The sequence below is a fragment of the Athene noctua genome, chromosome 18, assembly GCF_965140245.1.
Source record: "Athene noctua chromosome 18, bAthNoc1.hap1.1, whole genome shotgun sequence".
Taxonomy (NCBI): domain Eukaryota; kingdom Metazoa; phylum Chordata; class Aves; order Strigiformes; family Strigidae; genus Athene; species Athene noctua.
In genome coordinates, this window is record NC_134054.1 from 5,044,873 (window position 1) to 5,068,531 (window position 23,659).

At 52.5% G+C, this 23,659-nt stretch overlaps 1 protein-coding gene across 5 annotated transcripts in view; it reads left to right on the top strand.

Annotated features, from left to right (window-relative positions):
• Positions 1 to 23,659, top strand: part of SEPTIN9 (septin 9) — a 143,223-nt gene that overhangs the window by 73,550 nt on the left and 46,014 nt on the right. For all 5 annotated transcript variants that reach the window (XM_074921710.1, XM_074921712.1, XM_074921715.1 and 2 more), the window contains one exon: positions 11,045 to 11,704. In XM_074921710.1, coding sequence (XP_074777811.1) covers positions 11,045 to 11,704 — 660 coding nt within the window. The remainder of the gene's footprint in view (positions 1 to 11,044; positions 11,705 to 23,659) is intronic.

Consider the following 23,659-nt stretch of genomic DNA (forward strand, 5'->3'; position numbering starts at 1 on the left):
CAGGACTATTATGCAGGCTCTTTCCCAGCCTCCCTCCCTCCTCCTGCTGCAGTGAGCTCTGGCACCTTCTTGGTCTTTAGAGGTGGGACATGGAGGCAGCAAACCAAGCGACCCTAAATCCTGATTAAGCTTGTTTGAAGCCTGTAAAATGAGTTAATGGGTCTGAGTTCAGTTCCTGAAGAGGATGTGCCTGTCTGGTGGGGGTCGGAGTCCATCAGGGGTGGAACAGGGGTGGGCTGTCATGCCCTTCAGCATGGGGCTGGGGTCGTGTCCTGGCCACCTCTCATTTCATACCTGCAGAGTATCATTTGGTCCTGGCACCCCTCTGCTTTACTCATGGAGTCATCAGCAGTTTGCACTCCCCTGTTATGCCACTGTTGGTGCAGGAGTGCCCGCCTCGCTCCCTTCCCTGCTGCACAAATGGTGCTGCTGAGTAGCTGCCCTTGGGCAACCAAGGGATTTATTATTACCTTCAACTTATTCTGAAAAGCTGCCCCCAGATGAATGACAGCTCTTATCTTCTGATGGCGGTGACTCAGGCTTTTACTGTGATTGCTTTTGTGAGGTTGCTGGACAGAGCTCAGCTTTGGGTCTGCTGAGGACACCTTCCAAGCGGTGACCCAGGCACAGGGTGTGTCCAAGCTGGTTCTTGGCTGGTTTGCATGCCAAAAGGTGAGACACCCGGAAAGTTGGGGTGGGCTACCAACCTGTTGCCTAGGTGTAGGCACCACCGACGTTGGGCAGCCTCCTGTGGATCGCGGGGCAGGGGACACCATGACCGCGTTGGTCTGTGCTGCCGCCCTCTCAGCAGTAGAAGTGGCGGTTTGAGTAAGCATCACAAAACTGTACGGCCCCTTGCTGCTGGTGAGTTGGGTGCTCTCTGGCTTGTCCCAGCCCTGGGAGTTGTGTCAGGGGTTAGTGGTGAGAGCAGACAGCATCATGCCGGCACTAATCCGCAGGACTGGTTGGGGAGGAAAGGAGCGTGAAGACTGGGGTGTTTCTTTCATCTGGTCATTGGAAGTGCAAATATGGAGAAAAGTAAAAAAGATGGATTTTGTTGTTGGTTTGGGTTTTTTGTTTGTTTGTTTGTTTGTTTTAAAAAAAGCGTATTTAGTTTACCAGGAAGGAGAAAGGAGGGTTCTGCTCTCTGCCAGCCTTTAGGACATTTGGACAACTGTTCGCATTGCAGTGCTGGGTGTCCCCTCCAACAGAGACACCAGAGCTGGCTGCAGCAGCACCAGTGGTCAGCAGGCAGCACAGGCAGGGCTAGCGAGCCTGAATGGCTCCTGGGTACCTCCTTTAGCCACTTTCACCTTTTTCTGTAGCTTTTTAACCAGCGTGTTGCAACACCACCCGTGAGGCTGTCTTCTCAAATGGAAACTTAGTCACTTAATGATTTAATCACTCAGTCCCAGCCACCCAGACTGGTCGCCTACCTGAGTCACTCTCGGTGTCCTCTGCATGGGTGCTGGGAGCGGTGACTCATGGGGTTGGTGTCTGGGTGCTTCCTACACCCAGTGTGGTACCAGCACTGAAACTGGTTGCACAGGGCAGTCTGGGGTCTGCAAGACCATCTATATCATACTTTTGACTTCTGGGTAATAATTTTTAGGTGTTTTAGAAATATTAATGAACCAGACCGAATCCGCAGTCCCCTGGGAGATGCGGAGAAGATTTATTTCTCTCCTTCCTCCTCCCCTTATGAAAGGAAACTGGAGCACAGACCAGAGGCAAAAGCTGCAGAGAGCCTGTGGCAGAGCCAGTAATGCAGTCTGCTGGATACCCTGTATTTTATGTAATTTTCTGTACAAGTATGAAATGAATATAAGGGATGTAAAATATACTGGTCTGATCTGGAATGATTTTGCTGAGGGTTAATGGTTATATAAACCAAAGTGTCATGGAGAATCAAAGCTAAAAGCTTTCCAGAACTCCATTATAGGGACTGGAAGGCTGGGATTTTGAATTAATCTGAGTGTGGATTTTATTTTATTCTATTCCTAGTCCCAATTTTGCTTTTGCTTGTTCATTTCTGGTAGATGAGGGGTTTGCTGCATCGGTCTCAGGCTGTTTTGTAGCTTACTGTGTGTGAATGAAATGCTGCTTGAAAAGCTGTGGTCAGTGTCAGAGCCCTGCACTTGCATTTATCCTCAGATTTCCTCCATAACTCAGCTCTTGGTACCATTTGCACAATCGAGGAAGGCACCGCTGGTGTTGACAGCACGTTGCTGGCGTTACCTTCTACAGGCTATTTGTGACAGACCGTGCAATCTATTGCAACTTCGTTTGAATGCTGTTTTTAAAGTCAGAAAAAGGATTTCTTTGTGCATAAACCATTCATAACCTGACCCAGGATAGTGTGAGGGTCGTTCTACAACAGCAGATTGTTGTTATACAAACTCATATTAAAATATATATATATATATGTATGTATGTGACAAGGTTGGTTTATTGGTAGAAGAAGGGTGTGAAACCTCCTGGCGCAAGTGCAGGGAGGGGAACCAGCAACCTTGACTTGACTTCTCTCTTACGTTCGATAACCAGCAGCTTTGGGAGAGGTGCTTTTAAAGTTTCCTGCCTTCATTTCTTCAGGTGTAAGAGGGGGCACAAATTTCTCAGGCTGTTTTGAAGCTGTTAGTACTTGCAAAGACCCACTAGTGTGTGTAGCATCATTTGCTGCTCAAACTGCCAGTGAATTTCCCGTCTCAGCTCCATGTTTTTGACCCCACTGAGGGGCTTGATGCAGTTGGGAGCACCTTGTTGTTGAGGATGGGATAGAGATACCCTGCTCTGGCCCTGCAGCAAGGATGCAACTCCCTTTCCCTTCACTTGCAGGACCTTCAGGCTTAATATGCAGTGTATATGCACCCTGTAGATGCATGAACAACATCCTACTTGTCCCTGTAATGGAGCCTTTATTTCACTAAAATGCATCCATCTCTGTTACGGATGGTGGCAGCTATTCAACGGCATCACAGCCAAACCCAGGTGGCCTCATGGTAACGTGGGCAAACACACTCTTTGCACTCATGTTGGGCCAGAAAACTGCCGTGAGCATCCTGCTGCTTGGTGACAGGGGTCTGGGAAGCTTTAAGGGCCGTGAGCAGTTAATGCTGTGTTGAGTTTCCAAGGGCTCCTTGAAAGATGAGACCTGCAGCCTCCCCCTCTTTCCTCCCCGGGAACAGGAGGTGACCATCTGGTAGCAGTTTAGAGAAAGTCAGCGCTCTCAAACGGTACCATTGTATCATGTGAAATAACGGGGCGCCTGGCTGCCCCAGTCCCATAAGGCTCTTATGTGTCAAAAAAACCCAAGAAAAGATTTCCGTGCTTAAGCAAGCAAGCAAAGCTAACCCCTGGGTTACAGAGACCACGAGGGGCAGAGGATGTTTAATGGGAAGCAGTTGGGCGCTGTGGCTGCTACAGAGTCCGAGCCTCCGATTGCGAAGCGGGTCCCGGAGGAGCCAGCATCCATCACTGTTTATTTTGGTCTCCTCCCGAGCTCTGTGCATAGAGGTTTCCTTGTATAAAGCATCCCCTCAACTGTTACTTGGGTATTCTGTTTAGAAAGAGAAGAAAAAAGGAGCAGATGTTCTTTCGTTGAACTGCCCTGGGTCCCACAGGGTGCCAGAGCTGGGCTGTGGAGTGGGATGAGCCTCTGTGTTGGGTTTGTGCGGTAAGGTTTTGGTAGCGGGGAGCTACAGAGGTGGCTTCTGCTAGAAGCTTCCCCCATGTCTGATGGAGCTGATGCCAGCCGGCTCCAAGACGGAGCCACCGCTTGCCAAGGCCGAGCCCATCAGTGACGGTGGTAGTGCCTCTGGGGTAAAGTGTTTAAGAAGGGGAAAAAGTTGCTGCGTGACAGCAATTGCAGCTGGTGAGAGGAGTGAGACTATGGGAGAGAAACCACTCTGCAGGCACCAAGGGCAGCTCAGGAGGGGGCGGAGGTGATCTGGGCACCGGAGCAGAGAGGTCGGTGGTGGAGCAGATCTCCACCTGCAGCCCGTGGAGATCCCCACGCGGAGCAGGGGGATGCCCCAAGGAGGCCGTGACCCTGTGGGAAGCCGGCGCTGGAGCAGGCTCCTGGCAGGACCTGTGGCCCTGTGGAGAGAGGAGCCCACGCTGGAGTGGGTTTGTTTGCAGGACTTGTGACCCCGTGGGGGACCCACCCTGGATCAGTCTGTGCCTGAAGGATGGCACCTTGTGGGAGGGACCCACACTGGAGCAGTTTGTGAGGAGCTGCAGCCCGTGGGAAGGGCTCACGTTGGAGAAGTTGGTGGGACTGTCTCCTGTGGGAGGGACCCCACGCTGGAGCAGAGGGAGAGTGTGAGGAGTCCTCCCCTGGGGAGGAAGGAGCGGCAGAGACTGTGGGTCATGAACTGACCACAACACCCATCCCCTGCCCCCTGGTGTTGCTGAAGTGTAGAAGGTAGAAAAATTGGGAGTAAAGTTAAGCCCAGGAAGAAGGGAGGGGTGGGGGGAAAGTGTTTTTAAGATTTGGATTTTTTATTTCTCATTATCCTACTCCGATTTGATTAGTAATAAATTAAACTAATTTCCCCAAGTCAAGTCTGTTTTGCCTGCGATAGTAATTGCTGAGTGATCTCTCCCTGTCCTTCTCTGGACTCATGAGCCTTTTGTTATATTTTCTCTCCTCTATTCAGCTGAGGAGGGGAGTGATAGAGCAGCTCTGGTGGGCACCTGGCATCAACCACCACAGCCATGGTGGACAGTGTGCCAGGTAACCCTGGTGCTTCCCACTAGGAGATGTGGAGCCCTTGGGCAGGAGCCAGAGCCCTTCATGGCATCTGGGCACCCTTGGCTTGTTTGGGAGCCCCGAGGAGCGACTCGCCTTCTGGAAGAGGAGTGTGTAGATAGGAGGCCTGAACTGTGCCCCTGGCTTGTGACTTCTCTGGAAAAATCTTGGCTGTTGTATGAGCTACTGGGATTTGAACCAGACCTCTGCCCTCTCTTCCCAATTTGTAGGATTCCTAAAAAGCAGCTTTGACTGGTGGCGTGTGACCTGCTGGTGCCTGGCTGTGGGGTGACTGGAAGGACACAGTGGCCGCACTGTGCAGACATCCCCAGTGCTGCAGCAGAAAATAAAGATGCATAAATATGTTGGTACTTCTAGGGCCCTGTGCTTGCTTGCGGAGTGTTTGGGCTGGGGATCAAGGCATGCATTTCTTGCCTCAAAGTGTCTGGCTGGCAGGGACCACATTTGGGTCAAGACTGCAGGTTCGCAGGAGCTGCTGCTGCTGTGCACAGCCAGCAGAGCAGCTGGCAGCAGGTTCTATCTCGGAAAGCCCATGCCTCCCTTGTCTGCCATGCTTAATGTTGGTCTTTTTTAAAGCTGGCCCTGCAGAGTGGGACCATGGCTACATGATGCTGAGTAAAATGCCACTACCTCAGAATCACAGAATCATCAAGGTTGGAAAAGACCTTGAAGCTCCTCCAGTCCAACCATGAGCATCACACTGACCGTTCTCAACTCCACCAGATCCCTCAGGGCTGGGTCAACCCGACTCTTCAACCCCTCCAGGGATGGGGACTCCCCCCCTGCCCTGGGCAGCCCATTCCAACGCCCAACAGCCCCTTCTGCACAGAAATCCTTCCTCAGAGCCAGCCTGACCCTGCCCTGGGCAGCTTGAGGCCATTCCCTCTGGGCCTGGCGCTGGGTCCTTGGCTCCAGAGACTCATCCCCCCTCTCTGCACCCTCCTGTCAGGTAGCTGTAGAGGGTGATAAGGTCTCCCCTCAGCCTCCTCTTCTCCAGACTGAACCCCCCCAGTTCCCTCAGCCTCTCCCCATCAGACCTGTGCTCCAGACCCTGCACCAGCTCCATTGCTCTTCTTTGGACATGCTTGAGTAATTCAGTGGCCTTTTTGTCCAGAGGTTTGCAGATGTGGTCCCCAAAGGGGCACTGCAGTGAGCAGATCCCACCCCAGGCATGATGGCTTTGGACAGAGGCTGTCAGGGCAAAGGTTGCATCTGAAAGGAAGTGCTTGGAAATCTCATTTTAGGGGATTTTGGGCTTTCCCTGCTGTTGGGAGGGGAGTCGCTGCCTTCAGCAATGGTGATTGAGCCAGAGCTGCCTGAATTGGTTTGGAATCAGTTAAAAGGAAGTGCCTATCAATGCTAACACTGTTTTGTGCTCACACCCCATGGCGCACACACCTCTAGAGGAAGAGAAGGAAGGGCGATGCTCAGCACCTCCACCTCTTTCCTTGCCAGCTGCCTCTGTAACTGGCCAGTGGATCGGATGCTGCTGGTGGGGCTGGGGAAGCCCTGCTAGTGCCGAAAATCCCCTGGAAATGATCATAGTGGGGATAACCCTGCAGCATGGCCATCCCGGACCCTGCTCGGGGCAAGGACACCGTGGCCCAGAGTGTCAGGGCCACGTGGACGTGGAGCCGCACAGGGACTCGGAGCATGAGCCTCGATGGCCAGTGTAGGACCCTGGCACCCTGCGGGTGGGAGTGGGGTGCAGGGCCCTGCAGCTGCCCTGCCTTCGGCTCCTGTTGTTGTAATGAACATACCAGCTTCCCCCCAGGAAGCCGGGAGGAGGGTCATCTGGAGCAGAGGCTGTTTACTTTCCTTTCTTGGCTCTGAGCAGGACAGGCTATTTTTAAGCTTCTTCTCTTTTTTTGAGAGTTGTTTTGCTTCCTTGTCTATTCTCTGTGCAAGGAGCAGGAGAGAGGCGATGCGGAGCAGGGGAGCTGCAGCCGTGCTGGGACCCACTGAGGACCGCCACTGCTGAAGGTGGCATCCCTGAGGATCATGTTCGTGGCAGTGGGTCTCTGTCTGAGAGGTAGAAACAAACCATGTTGGTCACAGTCCCTCTCGTTTGTTGTGCCTGGGATGTTTGAACTTCTCCAGACCATGCTGGACTCAGGGCAGTGGCCAAATGTGCCGGCAGGGCAGGCTGGGTACTGAAATCCCCGTGCAGCCAGAGGCACGGGGTAGACTTCCCATCCTGCAGAGAGCCGTGGGTAGGAAAGCTCTCAGGCTGTCCCCCCGGCAAGTCAATGACACCGTTGGGGAGGGAATGCCACTGGGACCTGGGAGTCCTTGTGATTTTGCTGCCAGAAACTGTGCTGAGCCATTTCAGACTCTCTTGGGATGATGGTTCCTTGCCCAGCCCCTCAGTAGCCCCTTACTGCCTGTTGGGACCGCAGCACTGGCATGGGAGGCATTACTTGGATGGCTCGAGTCTCCTGCAGCTGTAATCGTGGGTTTGCAGCTCTTCCTTAGACTTTTTGAACCCCTTTGTGTCTGGGCTCTGACCTTTTTCTCCTTTCTGCAGCGGTGCCCAGAAAGACCTGGAGAAAAGCCATTTTTGAGTGTTGTATTCAGTCCAGCCCTTTGATAAGGGCAAGGGATGGCTGTGCTCCAGAAGGACCATGCTGGTGGCGTTGGGCAGGTTTGCTCTAGGCTTGGGGCACTTTGAGAGGTTTGAAGCCATGTGCAGCAGCTCCAGCATTGCCACTGAGTGACCCACCACCCAGTCACAGGTGCTACCATTTCTTTGGCAGTGGTAAGTGGCAGGTGGACTCAAAGGAGCTCAGATAATGGAGATGGTTCATGCAGTGAACCCTGGAGGTCAGCAGGGCTGTCTCTGTATCCAAAGCTTGTTATTGGGTGAAAAAAAAAAAAATCCCCACACCACTTGGTATTGAGAAATTTCTAGGGGGATGTTCATTAAGGAAAGATGCTTGCCAGGGTTTCCTTTGCTATCAGGTTCCTTGAGAGCATTTACTTTCAAACTGTTCCTCCAGACATATGTGTCATGAGGTTATTAGGCTGCTTTTGTTGAAGGGAATAAATGGAGACTGAGCTGGCTGGCTGGAGGAGTGATGAGCTGGTGTTAAAAGCCTGATGTGGATAAAACTGAGGTCCTGTCCATCACAGAGCTGGCAGTGCCTGGCCAGGCCGTGTCCTCTGGCTTTGCTCAAGGCTGGGGAAAGGCTCCCCGTCAGGTTGTCCCTTCCACTCCCTTTGTTTTCCTGCAAAATGCAAACAGGACTTGACTGGTACATTGTTTTAAACTTGGGATTTTTGGGAAAAATTAGTTAAAATGTTGTTTTCTGGATTAAAGGTGAGATGGAGAAAGAAAATGACTGTGCTGGAGAGCCTGAGCTCCAGCTCAGTTTTGGAGACCTGAGAGTTATAGACACAGTCAGAACAGCTCTCAAGTGTGGGACTTCTTTTTTTTAATTAATTGTTCAGGAGGTGTTGAGAACTGAGACTTAGACACAGACCTGCAGTGCATGAGGTGTGCCAGGTACAGACCACGGGGCAAGGATTGCTGCCGAGAGCATCTCTCTCTGCGAGAGAGTGGTGACACGGCTGGGAGGGCTCCACGGGATTCAGAAGACAGAACGGATAAAATGGAGGGACAAGGTTTTTATTTTTCTTTACTGCCTCCCTCCCTCCTTCTACCAATGTCTGAATATTTTTGAGATGCAGGACAGACTGTTTTGTCACTAAGTGCCCTTCATGGGGCCCTTCCTGAGCTTTACACGGTGGATGTTATGTGTTGTGCTTTGGTGCTTTCCTCTGGAGCTGTAAAGTGGCTGTGCTACTGTTCCCATCAGGAAACTGGTGATATTAATATTAACTGATGATATTAATATTAATACTGGGGTTGAATTGTCCTGTGCACCCCTCCCTGCCCACGCCAGCCAGGAGCCCATCCCAGGCACCCATCGCTTCCCAGCTGTTCCCATGTTGGGGTCTGAACCACACCTGGGACAGGGGTGTGTGTCCTGCCCAGGTCTGTCTGTCTGTCCCTGAGCATGGAGGGGCTCCTGGGAGGGGTTTTTGCCAGGTCACTAATATGGAGCATCCTGGGGAGGCTCCTGGTCGCAGCCTCTGCTGTACCGATTCTGGCTGGTTTTGCAGCCTTGCATTCGTATTCAGCAGTTTTTGGGCATTCCCTCCAAAAAAAAAAAAAAAAAAAAAAAAAAGGAAAGCAGCCCAAAGCCTGACATTAACTCCTGTGTGCCTCCTCATCGTGTGGCTTGTCCAGCACGTGAGCTTCAGCTCCGAGGGTCTCGCTTCGCTCACCGCCTCCTTTGGGACCCCTTGGAGCTGCTGCCGGGGGACGGGGCCATCGCTGTCCCCAGCCCTGCTGTCCGGGATGGAGGCACCACATCTGCTGCCTGCCCTGCCTGGAGCAGGGGGGTGGCGGGTGTCCGCAGCCGCCTTCGCAATCTGCTGGCGGAGCAGAGCCGGGGCGGCTGCCACGTGGACACCCCCGTCCCGTCCCGCCGGCCGGGCCCAGCCGCGCCAGATGGCTCCTCTCCGCCGAACGGATGTGTCCGAGGGATGGAGGGTCCCCGGCTCCCCAGGCCCTCTGGCCCTGTCCGGGGGGTCAGAGCAGCCCCGTGGAGCAGAGGAGGTGCTTCCTGCACGGTGGCTCTTCTCCAGCGCCGCACCAGGGGTGGGTGGCCATCCGGGGAGGAGGGGAGGCTGTGCTCCAGCCTCTCCCCCACTCCTGGCGTCCTGTGCGACCTGAAGCTCAGGTTTTTAAAAGCTAAATCTCACAGATATTATCCTGTTGATGTAAAGGATGGGTCAACTCATTCCTGATACTTGTGCTGGTCATTAGCAGCGTGGCTGTCATCACGCTGAGGTTGTCACCACACTGGCTCAGCCTCACCTCGTGGATGCTCCTTTGGGACCCCGGGGCTTTGCTTCATCCTGCCCTGACCCCGTGCCTGCCTGGGTGCTGCGTATGGGCAGCCCGTGGCATTTGGATGGGATCCAGCAGCCATTCTCTGCGTTTTCCCCCTTCCTATGAAGTTCAGCCTTTCATTTCTATCTTTTGTTTCTACCTGGTTGGCTCCTGTGTGGAGCAGAGCATCTGGTGGGCTTAAGGGCATCTACTTCTTTAAAGAGGACTGGCTGGAGTAGGGTGGGAAAGGCTGTGTGGGTGACACGTGGATGTCCAGGCATAAGCCAGGACATGGTCAGGCAGCTCCTGGCCCTTGACTGCATGACTGGGATGGAAGCTTGGATGGAGGCTTCCTTTGGCAATACTTTGTGACCCCAAGCTCAGGGTCTGACACCAGCATCCATCAGGTTTCCTTAGACACCCTCCTGGCTCAGGGGGGTTTGGGGGTTTCACTCTAATGTAGCCTGCCCAGCCAGGGAGCTGTGTGTGCTGAGGGGGACCCGTGTGATGGGCAGAGGGGAACCACGGGCACTTGTCCCAAGTGCTTCCCCACTGCGTGGGGGTGACCTGTGTGTCTGCTGTGCTGCAGCTGAGAGCAAGGACAGATCCTGCGCAGTGCTGAGGCTTGGTGAAGGCAGGATTGCTGCCTCTGCAAGCATAAATCAGAACATTCAGTTTGATGTTGCATCTGTCTCTCTTTGGCTCCTAACTTCTCAGTTGGTAAAATGGGGATGACAATATTTAGATTTTAGGATGTCCCTTCCTTGTATCGGGTTCTCATGCCATTGTTTTCAGAGCACTTCAGTCTTTGGCTCAGGTGATCTCTAGCTTTGTTTTTAAGGATATGAGCTTCTGTGGCTGCCACCTTTGGTTTTCTTGCTGTATTTATATGGATTTGATGCTCTCCTGAGATTTTTTTTCCCGTTCCCAGCTTGTATTTGGCTGGCAGTGCTCACCGGGAAGCTGGTGTTTATGTGCACATCCTTTGGATGCGAGAGGGAAAGGGAGGTGTTGAGAGTTGGATCTCTGGCTGCCCCTGAGTCCTGTGCCGTGCTCCTCTCTGCCTTGGCATGATGGGACCCTCTGCTCCCCTCTGGGCACACGTGGGGTGTGGGTGGGATGGAGAGCAGTGCGGGGATGGTTTCTGCTCTGGGGTTGAATTTTCTGGTTCTGATTCCAGTTTTGTTACTGGATTTGTAACTTGTCTGAAGAGGCAGGTCCTGGCCCTCAGTCCCCACCTACTTTAAATGGGATTATGAACCCTCAGGTGGAGGAGCAGAAATAGAGTTATGACCAGGTGGTGCTTGTAAGAGTCTCTTGAGATGCTCAGGTGGTTGGTAACTAAATTCTGAACTCCTTTTCATGTTTTTCAGCTCTGAAAAGATCTTTTGAGGTTGAGGAGGTAGATCAGTCTTCAAATTCCTCCACCCCACAAAGACGGACCCCAAACCCCCTCCTCAGGTCCACCGTGTCTAGCTCCACACAGAAGTTTCAGGAACTTGGTGCCAGGAATTCGGAGCCATCCACCCGACATGCGGACCCCACGGGCCAAAGATCACCCAAGCCCCCTCTAAGGAGAGTGGAGCTCTCTGGACCCAAACTGCCCGAGCCGGTGTCCAGAAGAACAGAAATCTCCATTGACATCTCATCCAAGCAGGTGGAGAACTCCACCTCAGGGTTGTCAAGGTTTGGCCTCAAAAGAGCAGATGTGCTGGGGCACAAACCCCCTGAGCCCACCCCAAGGAGGACTGAGATCACCCTTGGCAAGCCCCAGGAGCCGGCTCTCCGGAGGGTGGAGGCGCCGGCATCAAAGATCCCTGAGATGCCCCAGCGAAGAGCTGAGACAGTCAACACTCCTGTGCCTGACACGGCCACCAAGCGCGTGGAAATTCAGGTAGCAAAGGCTGCCGAGGTCCCAGTCCCACCGGCGCGGCAAGTGGAGAGCTCGGAGCCTCCCCTGGCCAGCCAGCCTCCCCAAGCAGAGCCAAAGCCGCAGCCGGCGCTGATGGAGAGCCCACCAAAGAGAGAAGAAGGTGAGTACAGCTGCAGGCAGCTGCCAGGCTGAGATGCTGGCTGATACCTGCCTTCGTCCCTTGCTGCGGGCTCAGGGCCCACGCAGGGGTGCTGGCTGTTGTGTGCTGCTCTTTCGGCTCCGGTGGTGATGCCTTTTGGGGCTGGTCTTGGATCTGTAAACATCTGAGCAATGTGTTTACATACATGGCTGCTCTTCCGGGATTTATCCTGGCTGAAAGAGCTGTCAGTTTGAATAAAAAATGCTATCAAGCCTGTAAGGAAATTAAAAAAAAAAAAATGTGAAAAGCCTGGGTGCTTGCAGAAAGTGACAGTTCTGCCAGCTTGGGCCCTGTGTGTGGACCCACCCGCCTGTGCAGCATCTAGAAAAGCCTCTGAAGTATTGGAGAGGCAGTGGATGTGGATGTGTTGTTGTGATGACTTGTTGTTTAGTGTTGTTGCTTATGGTTGTGGGGCAGAAACCGCCTCTTCATTAGCAGGAGTCAGGGTTTTTTTTTGCCCTTGGAGCCAAAATTTAATAACATCATGGACCAGAGCTGTTATTAAACTGGAGCCCTGGCTTATATTAGCTCTATCTTGGTTTTGATTAATCCCATATTAAAGCCAGCCTCCCTCCCCCGCTAGCCATCATTTATTCTCCCTTATGTTTTGGAGATTTTTTTTTCCTCTTCTGGTCTGTTAATTATTTTTCCATTCCCCATCACCCACGAGCTCTGTCCTGCGAGGGATGCAGCAGCTGGTTGGAGGGCACCACCTCCCCACCCCACCCTGTGCCTCTCTCTGGGGGTTGTGGGATGATGTGTGGTGGCCAAGCCAGGACCTGGGAGGTCCGTGCCTGGCCCCAGGGATGGACCATGTGCCTTTGTCTTTTCCTGCTGTGGGGTGGTCCCTTGCTCCTGCTCCATCTCCTCTTCCTGGGCGCAGCCCTGCGGTCACAGGGCAGTAACACGTCTGTGGAGAGGCCAGGTTTTGGTGTGTGCTCATGGTCTAAGATCAAGTCAGGAGTCAGTGGTGGAGCTGATATCAAATCCGTAAGACTGGAGTGGGTTTCTCTCGCTGTGCATGGGTATGGCTTAGGTGTGGCTTTTCTGAGCTGGATTTTAAAGAGTGGATAAACACCTCTGGCAGGTAGCAGGTTGATCCATCTCCAGCTGAGCATGGCTGAACTCCCAAGACCCAGCCCAATGGTGGCGTTTAGCCTGGGTCTCCCTTATGGACTCTCTGTCCCCAGCCGCTGTGTGCAGGGTGCTCAGCCTTGTCCTGCTGGTGGGGCTGCTCTGAGCTTTCCAAGCTCTGAACCGCAGATGGTTGGGCACTTTAAGAGCAGAAGACCATCTCAGCTGCTGAATCCCCCAGCTGCCTGGCACAGGGGAGGGGGAGAGCTCTTTGCATCAAAAAGGACTCCAGAAGCCCAGGACAGCTGCTGGGGCTGAGTTTTACCAAAGAGCCCAGCTGTCTGAGGTCTGCCTTGCAGAGCAAACCAGCCCTTGGTCCTGGTACAAAAGGGGCTTTCAGTCCAAGAAGAGCCAGGAGGCAAAGTTGTAGGGGTAGGGAGGGCTCTGGCTCCTTCTCCCTCTGTGTCAGCACAGACGTACAGCCCGGAGTTGCTGTCAGAGCCTGTGTCCCCTCCCTGCTCATCCCCAACCTCCTCCATCGCTGTGACTCAGGGTTGCCCCGGGGTTACTCTCACACAGGACCCTGTTTCAGGGCACTCCTCCCCTCAGTCCACAACACCCACCCTGGGTGATACTGTATGGGTGGATGGCCTCCCTCCTTGTTGCTGGTGTAAGCACATGGAGGAGTTCTGGGGAGGCTGCACCCTCAGGGAGCTGTGTAGATGGGTGCAGGCACGTTGCCGATGCTTTCCAGCTCTGCTGCAGCTCTGGCCCCACCACAACCCCCCAGTGAAACTGTTGTGTCCCTGATGTCTGCAGCAGAGACCACACATGGTGTGAAGTCCTGTTCCCTCTTGCTGCTCCCAGGGTTTGGGGCACCCCGAGAGATGCTCCCGTGGCACTGGACACTCCTCGGTCCCATTGCTTGGTGACTCTCTGGTGCAAACAGCTGAGCAGGGGATGTAGGCAGCTGCCTCCAGCTGCCCTCAGCCCTGTGCTGGGACTTGCCTTCGCCCAGCTGTCGGGGCTCAGCTGCCTTGCCCATAACCCCTCGTCCTGCTGCCGAAGGTATGCAGGAGAGCGTGTTGTGCAGGAAGAGGCCGGTCGAAGGAGAAAGGCAGTCGCTGAGAGCTTGGCAGTTCAGAGCAGACCACAAAGGAAAGGAGTAATTACAGCGCTGAACTTCATTAGGGCGGTGTTGGCTGGTGGTGTGGGCTGAGCCTGCTCTGGAGCTGTGGTTCTCAAGGTGGGACGAGGGCAGGAGGTGTCTTTGTGGGGCAGAAGAGCAAGAAATATTCCTTCTCATCCCTGTTCTTCCTTTCCGAGGCCTCATGCTTTCCTGTACTCCCTGGGGAGCATTGGCTGCACTTCTGTGGGTTTAATGTTGAGTCGGTCCATTGGTAGTAGGGAGATGGGACATGGGTGTGCGTCATGGGTGCGATGTACCACTGCACGTGGAAACGTGATGGGATGACCGGACAATGTGGATTGCTGTAGTCAGAGTCACGCAAGAAATCTGAGCAGGGTTGTGCAGTGGGCGTAGGCAAGGGGAGAATATGCAAAGGACAGAAAGAGACAGAATCAAGTAAAAATAAGCAGGAAAAAAAAAAGGTGACGGAAGTGCTGTTTCTGAACCCTCAGCCTCAGACACTGCAGGAGTCTGTCGTCACTGCGTAGGACTTACCAAATCTTAATACCTAAATACGAGTGCTCGTGGGTGGTGATAACCTCTCCTGAGCTCCTGCCGTGGCAGTGGTTCACCCCCAGCCCTGGGTGCTAGCCCAGGCTGGTGCTGGTGGCCGAGCCCGTTCCTTTCTTGTGTCGTGGGGCAGGTCTGAGCGGGGTGCACAGTGCTGGCACCAGCGTGGCTGGAGCTGGTTCCTCCCCGCAGCACCACGCTGCGGAGCTGGCATGATGGAGGGCTGAGACAGGGGCTGTGCCCCCCCGCCTGCCCTCCCGCTGCCCTTGCCTGGCACCTGGGTCCTGCTTTGATAACCCTTGCTAGTAGTGCAGCCAGTGGGGTGCTGGCTTGCTCAGCCCCTGTCACCTCCTGCTTCTGACCCTCTTCCTCCTCCCTGGCTTGTTCTGGGCAGTGGCTTTGCCTGGGATGTCCCCCATGGCCCTGCCACACTGACCTCCTTGCCACTGCAGCTGAGTGAGGCTGCCCAGGAAAGGAAAGTGGAATCATTATCAGAGCAGCCAAACTTCATTCAGAGACCTCCGCCAGCCCTTCAAAAAGGAGGGATCTTGATGGCTCCTCCGGAGCTGGATGTGGGACACATGAATCCTCAGGAAGAGCTACATCGAGTCCATCGTGGCTAATCCTGCCACGTCCTCCTGCCTCAGTATCCCCCGTTGCTGGCATTTTGCATGCATGGTTGAACATCTTGTTCTTCTGTTGTTCTTTTTGCCTTGCAATGTGGTGGTGGTTGGATTTGAAGGGGGGAAGACGTTGATCCCAGAAAAGTTAATGTTTTCTACTTCAGTTTAATACTCTGTCTCTGCTCCCCCCCCAAATCTGAACCTGTTTGTATCTGGGAGGCTCAGTTCTGGGATCTCAGGTGATGGATTAGAGGTAATCCCAGATGAGAAGTGAAAGCCAGTTTGATCTGATGATCCTTTTTGTCTCCACACAAGCTGCAGAACAAGCAGGATGACATCAGGAGAGTGAAGCAATTCAACTTTTTCACTCTTTTTTCCAGCCTTGGACTCCTATGGAAAGCCTTTCCTTTAGAACTTGCTATTTTAGAGGCTCCCTTAGAGTTGAGCTAAAATTTTAAAAATACAAAAATAAAGAAGAAAAACTTTTAGATCAACTGAGCTAATATATATTTGAAAACTAGGGACCCGTTGCTGTGTGCTGGGGAAGCTGTGATGGGGGCTGCAGCCCTGTGTCCCCCCAAAGCCTCCATCCTGCCGTGGATGCCCAGGGATGGAGAAGTAAAGCCACCCGAGCCTTGGGGTGACTGTTCTGTGCTCTCCTGCAAGGGTGATGCCGAGCATGGGGCTGGGCTGCCTTGCTGGAGCTCGGGGTTAGAGGGATTTGAACGACTGTTAACACAGCAACCCTCCCTGCAGTGAAGGGGCCAGGGCTGAGTGGAGATGCAGTGAGTAATCATTTCCAGCTCCCCGAGCAGCACAGCAATTTAACTGTACAAAGAGATTAAAGCTGTAGGGAAACATTTCCTTAAAACCAGCTGACACATTTGGGCTAGATTACGGATAGTCTTTTTTTATTGTTGTTATTATTTTTAACGGCGGAGTGCCTACAGCCCAAGATACCAAATGGAGGGGCTGAGTGGGAAATGCAGAGTCCCAGTTTGTGAACTCGGGTGCCAAAAATGAGATAATCTGCAAAAATGGTGACCTGCAGCAGCAGTGACTTGGAGTGAAGGAGCTTGTGTGGGGCAGACGATTGTGTCCCATGGCAGAGACGCTGCTGGATCCGGGAGGCCACATGCCCAGCCTCCTGCCCACATGGGGAGGGCAGCGGGGGGCTGGGTGCTTTCTGCTTTCCCCTTCCCACCGTGTGCTCTGTCACTGGCTCTCCAGTGTACCTCAGTTCCTTTTGGGGTGTATTTTAGGCACAGAGGATGTCAGGAAGGAGGCCAGGTGATGTAGGTGTGATGGTATTTCTGCCGCATATCTTTGCCCCCCAGGAACACTGTTCCCAAACTCATTACATCGTGTGCAGCTCTGGTCATCTTGGCATTAACGTGTCCCCTTCTTTGTGTCTGCTGGACACATTTTATGTGTATGCCATACTGGTCCCGTGTGGGGGCTCCAGCCACACAGGGTGTGCCCTGGGCACCGGGGCTGCCTGTCCCCGCTCTCACTGCAGGCAGCCAGACCCGAGTGCAATCACAGAGAATTCGTTTGCCCTGTTGGAAGTCCCTGGGGACCCGTAGGAAAAGCAGTGATCTCCCCAGTGGAGGTTCTTTATGCAAAGAAATAGTTCCCCATAGGAAACCTTATGGTTCCCACTTCCCTTCCCTGCCTCACATAATTTCAGACCAGGAGAGGGCAAATTGTGGATGCTGAGCTGCAGAGTCCTCCTGGCTCTGGGCGGAGGACCTGGCCGGTCTCTTCCGTTGCTGGGTTGGTCTGTGGGGTAGGTTGTGCATCAGTGTCATTGCTTCCTGAACCTTGCAGGAAGCATCTAAGGCTGAACGTGTCTCTGAAGAAGTCAAAGCCTCCTGTTCCAGGCAGAAGGTGACCAACTGCACGGCACCTGCAGTGCTGGCTCTCTCTAGGCTCGTGGGGTCTGTGCTCATCGTGTTGGGGTGTGAGCCCTGTGCAGCTGCAGGACCCTCCTGGCTCTTCACCTCCGTGCACACAAACCGGGGCAGCCGCTGCCTTCCAGACAGCCCCTGAAGAAACGCGGGTGAGCGCTCCTGCCTGACATTGGATTTGTGGATGTACGAGTGATGCTGGCAGCAATGGGGAGATGCAGCCCTGGATGAGGGTGGTGTGTATGAACCAGACCCAAGACTTTCTCTGTTTATATTCTGGTATCTGCATGTCTGGAGCCCATGGCAATCGTGCTGGGGAACATGTTCCCCGCCCATCAACTCCCTTGGCATCTTCAAGCTTTCTCACATTTAGGTTAATCATCCTTCAGGCTGATAAGGCAAATAAAATCCGTTATCTTGACCAAGATAAATTGAGAGTTTGCTTTGATCTCCTGCAGTAAGGCCTGGCCGCTCGTTTTGTGACTTGTCTGCTGGGGGAGGGAAGCGATGGCAATGGTGATGAACCTTCTGTAGTTAAGAAATAGTTTTCTTCTAAACTATTTCTAGACCTCTGTCCCTGCCTGAAATGTTTCTGTTGGCCGGTAGTTGAAGGGACACCATAGGCTGGGTACGGTGCCAACTCTATAAACTGTGTAAGGGGACTTGAGGAACCAAGTGGAGATTATAGAGAGATAACTTTGTTTTGAGAAGATCAAACATCATTGTGAGCAGAAAAGATAATTTGACAGCAAGTCAGTTGTGTTCTTTACTCCTCCAGCAAACAAACAGGCCCACAGACACTTTTGTGTTGTCCAAGATGTTGTGACGAAGCTGAAGTGAATGTGGCTATAAATGGAAGAAGCAGCTGGTCTTGGACTGCAGCCTGTGCTCAGACTACTTTGGGCCCAATTTTTCTTACATCTGTTACAGGTTTTAAAGGAGGGACTTGGGAGAAGGCTGCTTTCCTTTGTGTTAGTTGAATTTGGGCCATTCATTTTGCTGGTCTTCTGAATGGGTCTCTGAGTAGAAGTTCCTGCATTTCTGAAGGGTCACATGCATAAATATTTCACTCTCTTGAATTGTTTTGTTTTATCTTGGCATGAAGATAGTACTGGACATATTGAGAGACAAAGCTAGACCAAAGGGTCTGGTCCAAAACATTTTGTGAACAACAAATCTTTGCAGATGTTTATGCATTTATGAAAAGCAAATAATTTTAACAAGCCATCTAAGGTTGCTGTGCCAGCTCAGGAGTGACAGTGTGGGGATTTTCAGTTGCTTGGCTCCTCAGCTTGTATTGTCCGCAGTTTCTTCTGTGCGGAAGCAGTGTGTTGATTTTGCATAGCAAAGGCAATTTGTACAACAGGGATGACAGATGACTGAAACGAAGCATTCTTCAACACCTTGAAGTTCAGAGGTTGTTGATGCACTAGCAAATACCAGCATAACCTTGGATTTACGTTTAGCTTTTCCACCCGAGAGTGGTGTCCAGGTTGTGTCTGAGTTGGGTGGTCTTAACAGCCTCTGGGTGTTCTCTGAATTCTGGATCTGCAGATCCTGTCTGTGTGCAGCTCTAGCGTGCTCCCTGGGTAGTGTTTCCAAGGAGTCCCAAAATACTTAGTGGGAACTGAGCACCTACCTCCTTTTGCCTCTTTGTGAATTCAACTCTTGTCCATCTGTGAGCAAGGCCTTTGCAGGGAATGCTCTCAGTGAATCCCTTGCACACAGCTTCATCCGTACGTACTGCATGGCGTTCACCCTGTCTCACTTGAGATGTCTGCACTTGAGCTAATTGTCTGCATGTCTCCCTTAGGCTGGTGTGAATTGTGTCCTCAAAGGGTTTATTTTTCTCTGCTGAATGTAAAGAGTGCCCGTGCAATCAGTTCAGCTGGACATGCCTCCATTTGGGTGAGACAAATTTTACTCTTCTATATTATTTCCCGAGTCATAGATGGAGGTGAAAAGGGATGTTGCAGCACGACGGAACTGTGCAAGCCACTAATCCCTTGTTATTAGTAGTGTTTGACAGTCCCCCAGCAAGCCTGGTCCCCTTGTGTCAGGTTGTTCTGCAGACAGGTCGCTGTGGACAATCATTTACTTAAGTGCATGGGTCAGACTGTCTTTGATGCTTATCAATAGTACTTTTAACTTTTTATGATGACTATCTTCTCCCTTCTCCTCTTGCTGTGCATGGAGTGAGATACGCATTCCTTCCCTCTCTCAAAGAAAAGCTCAACTGTGGGAGATCTTGGGGAAGGAAGATTAGATGGGAATCCAAAAGGGTATGGTGCCTAGGAGGAGAGGGCAGTGATAAAAGTTAATGATGCATAAGCTCTTGAAAGGAGCTTTCTCAGTTACAACTGTATGGTAGCTCACAAGTGTGAAATTGTAGGGCATTGCTTTTAATGCCCACATGAATTCACCTGGGCATATTTCATGCGTGATGGGTAGATCTGAAGGGACTTCACAGGTATTGCCCTACCCAGTTTGGGCTGGAGCCACTGCTTGTGTTTACTTCCCCTGCATGTTATGACTCTAGATGGGAATTTTTGTTTACTCTGCTTATTATTTGCTCCAGTCTGGGAGGCTGTGCTGCTTTCTACTAATGCACCAAAGTGGTTGTGTCCTCTGAACCCTTCTCTGCAGCTCCGGTACATGGAAGTACAGGATGAGTCCTTGGTTACAGTCTCTGCAGCTATGCATGCACAGGCTCGTGCTGTTATGGTGTAGATGTTGCTGTCTGCCGTTACATGCGTGAGGTACTTGGGTTGTTCACTAGCAGCTCACTCCCATCTGTAGTGGAATAAGTTCAGGGACTTAAACCCAGAAAAGCACTGGGAAGATGACAACAGGTTGGATGGCAGGAGAGCCTAGTGCGGGTCCTGCTTTTGCTGTTCACTTGCTCATTGTCCTGGGTGAATCCCTTTACTCGCTCCATTTCTCCTTTTGTAGCAAGGAGCTGGTGAACGTGGCAACATGCCTCAGCTTTGGTCCTTTCATTGAGTCCTCTCTTCTTCTTCAAGGTTCAGATGGTGATAAGGAAATTGCTGGTCCTGGTCATAGAGGTGCCGTGGGGTCATGCAGGGTGGGAGAAGCTGCTCTGCCCAGCTTACTGGAGTGGCTCTGCAAAGAGAGAGGTGCTCAGCTGTGCAGGAGAGGGAGGGAGGGTATCAAATGGTTTCTGTATCAGAACCTTCTTCAGTCTAATCTGCTCTTCGGTCTGCTTTCTCCTAAATTTGAAAATTCTGTCATTTGGAGGGGAAAAAAGGATTTGGAAGGCAGACTTTGGATATGTGGGGAGCAGATGTGGGGATGGATGCTGCCTCTGATTTATGAGCGATGGAGACTGCTGACACTGAGGGAGGTGGAGCAGACACGGGCGGGCTGTTTGGATGCTCTTTGCCTCATGTCTTCCTCCCCTGCTTCCATCTTGTGCAGATTGGAAGGAGAATGGAGATCTGGACAACCTTGGAGTTGTCCAGATTTGTCCTGGGAAGAAGGAGTAGATCTGAGCAGCTTTTCTGATAAAACATAATTGTTTAGACAAACTCTGGCTGAACTCGCTTCCTCCTGCAGCCCAACGTGCAGATAAAGAGGGTGGAAGTGGGAGGCCGAGTTCACAGGCTGCTGAGGCCTCCCCTAGGGTCACACCACCCCTGAGGTCCCCTGTCCACCCATTTTGGTGGCCTTGGAGAAGACAGGAGGATGCAGTTGAGTGCTGAGGATGATGCCTGAGGTAGTTCAGTGCTCTGAAATGTGACGGAGACCTTGATAATGCAGCACATCAATGCTGGAGCAGGGAGACACTGGTGGTCCTGGAGGGCAACATTAGATCCATCGTGATTCATCAGCAGAGGACGGACCTCAGTTGTGTGTTTTTCTATGGGATGTGAGTTTGCTCCAGCCATGCTCTCTCCAAACCTGGCTGTTGTGGACGTAGGATGACTAGGCAAAGCTGTGCCCTAGAGAAACTCCTGTTTGGACTGGAAATAATGAGACAAGCAGGACTTGGGTGGGATGTGGCCACAGGAGAGATGTTGTCATGCCCTGTGTGGCTCCTACTGAGGTCTCCAGGAGTTGCGTTGTGGAGTCAGATGAAATCTGAGATCATGCCATAATGTTGATGCTCCTCCTACCATCCCTTGGGGAAACGGTCCTCCTTGCCCTACTTTGTATAGTAAATAAAAGTTTACTTACAACCAAGGAATGTACACCCTGAGGTTGGGAGGTGAAGGGTTCCTGTTGGACCCTGAAGGAGTTCTGGGGTTTCCTCTCTGCTTCGTGGCTTTGGTTCCTGGGCAGAAAAATCTTGCAAAAGAGCAGCTTTGTGGGTGGGAGCTTGGTGAAGCAGAAGCCTTTGCATGGGCCCTGGGGCTTGGCTTTGTTTCCCTGTAGAAAGGCCATGTGTCTGTGCATGTCACCTGGAGAAGAAGAGCTGGGAGGAGATAACCAGTGTTCACGTGTGACATGTGGGCTGGAGCAGCCAGGGACAGCAGCAGGCGATGGGCTGCCATCCATCTGCCTCCCTTCTTGGCCACCATCATCCAGCATCTCCCCAGAGCCTGTGTTTGTGTGGAACCCCGGGGGATTTCTTTTCTTTCCTCCTCCTGGGGCTGAAGCTAGCCCAGGTGTCACCAGCAGCAGTGTGCCCTTGCTCATCCTGCCCCAGGGCTCTCCATCACCATCTGGCACGTCCATGCTGTCCCCTCCTCAGCAATGCCTGGGCACATCTCTGAAGCTCAGACCGTGCAGTAAAACCATCTTCTTATTTAAATCCCCATTAGGTTATAAAGGAAAGCAGTAAGGAGGATGGGTTATGAAAGAGAGGAGCAGAGGAGGAAGTAGTGAGAGGAAGGTCTGTTTCTGCTGCCCCCCTGGCCCCATGACTACCAGCCCAGTTCGTGATGCATCTCCTCTGTGAAGCCACTGTGGTAGCAGAGGGGATCCCCGGGCTTGTGCTGTTGGCTGTGTCTGTCCTTTGCTACAAAGCAAACAGAAAGAAGAGTGTTACCTTCCTCCTCCTCCTGACTGCTCCTGCTTGGCACACTCCTACTCTGTCCAAATGTCTTCAATCTCAGTCCTGCTCTGTCCAAAAACCCCTGGGCAGGGTGGCCAGGGTCCTTCTTTCTGGAAAAGGGGCTCTCCAGGATGCTGCACAGCACAGCCTCGAGCAGGGGGAGAAAGGATGGGGCTGAGCGGTGACTCCTCCTTGCTGAGAGGGTGACATGGGGATGGGGCTGAGCTCTGCTGACCTGGGTCTTTGGGCTTTACAGCTCTGCCCTGGCACAGCCTGAAATTGCTCCACAGAGTGGAGGGAAGGGTCTCTTGGGATTTATTTCAACCCATCTGTGGGACAAACTGTCTATGGGATTGTTATTTGAAGAGCAAGCAAACCAAAACCATTGTTTGGGCTCTGCTGGAAGAGCAAAGCTGGGAAAGCCTCAAATCACAGGCAGCAGAGACAAGGGGGGACATGGCTCTGCCTTTCTGCTGGGGAACAGCGCTGTGTCCCTTGGGAGGGACACGGAGAACATTGTTTTGAGTTTCTGCTTTTCCTCCTTGGTTTTAGACATACAAAATTAATTTTTCTCTTCATTGCCTGCGGCAATATTTATTTTACTGCTCTACGGCAGTGGGGACTGGATAGGTTTCACAAACTGAGTTTTCCCTCAACACGCCCCTCCTCTGATTTCGCACTTCCAGCTGCCAGGCTTGGTTTTTAAACAGCTTTCACGGAGGCTGAAAATATTTGAAGGGCAGAGCAATGCCTTGCAGGAAATGGCTTAAACTTCCTGCTCCCAAGATGGTGTGAGTGTTAAAACAGAACTGGAGAAATATTAGACATCCTACATCCGGCACGGCAGAGGAGAGCGACCCTGGGGTGACGTGATGGAAAGCCTGTACCCCCCCGCTGCCTGCGCCTGCCGGCTTCCGGCAGGACGAGGGGCCCTGCTGGTGCCCCCCCGGCCCCCCCCACCCCCAACTTTGTAGGGGGAAAAATGGGCAAATCGTTTCCTGCTCCACTGGGCTTTGCGGTGTTTTGGTTTTGTGGGAAATTTGTGGGGAGAGCTGGTCAAAGGTGGGGGGCAAAGCGTCAGCGGAGTGAATTTCCAGTAGAAAATGAGAGTTGCGAAGGCACTGGTTTTGATGAAATGTTTGCTACCAGGTTATCTGCCATTTCTAGCCCAAAGTGAAAGGCAGAAGTTTAAAATAGATGATCAGGATATGAGTGGGTCCCATTTGTTTGGGGCTGGAGCGGAACCTTCCGCATGTGTCAGCGGAAACCACGTTGAGTTATTGGCTTAATCAGAGGCAATTTAATTCTTCCAGCCCGGATGATATCCCACTTCATGCTGGCTGAGCACCATCTACCTGGCCAGGCAGGGAATAGCAGCTGTCTGTCTGTCTGTCTAGGACAGAGGTGCACAAGGGCAGAAGAGAGATGAGAGTATCTGTGTGCAGGCGGCGTGGGGAAGGGCAGGCAGCGAGGAGGGGAGGGCAGCGGCTCTGCAGGGCAGGGTGGTCCTCGCTGGAGCTCTCTGATGGGTGTCGCATCTTCAGATGTAATTCAGCTTGCTGGGGATTACTGCCCTGTTATGGAAAGCTTCTC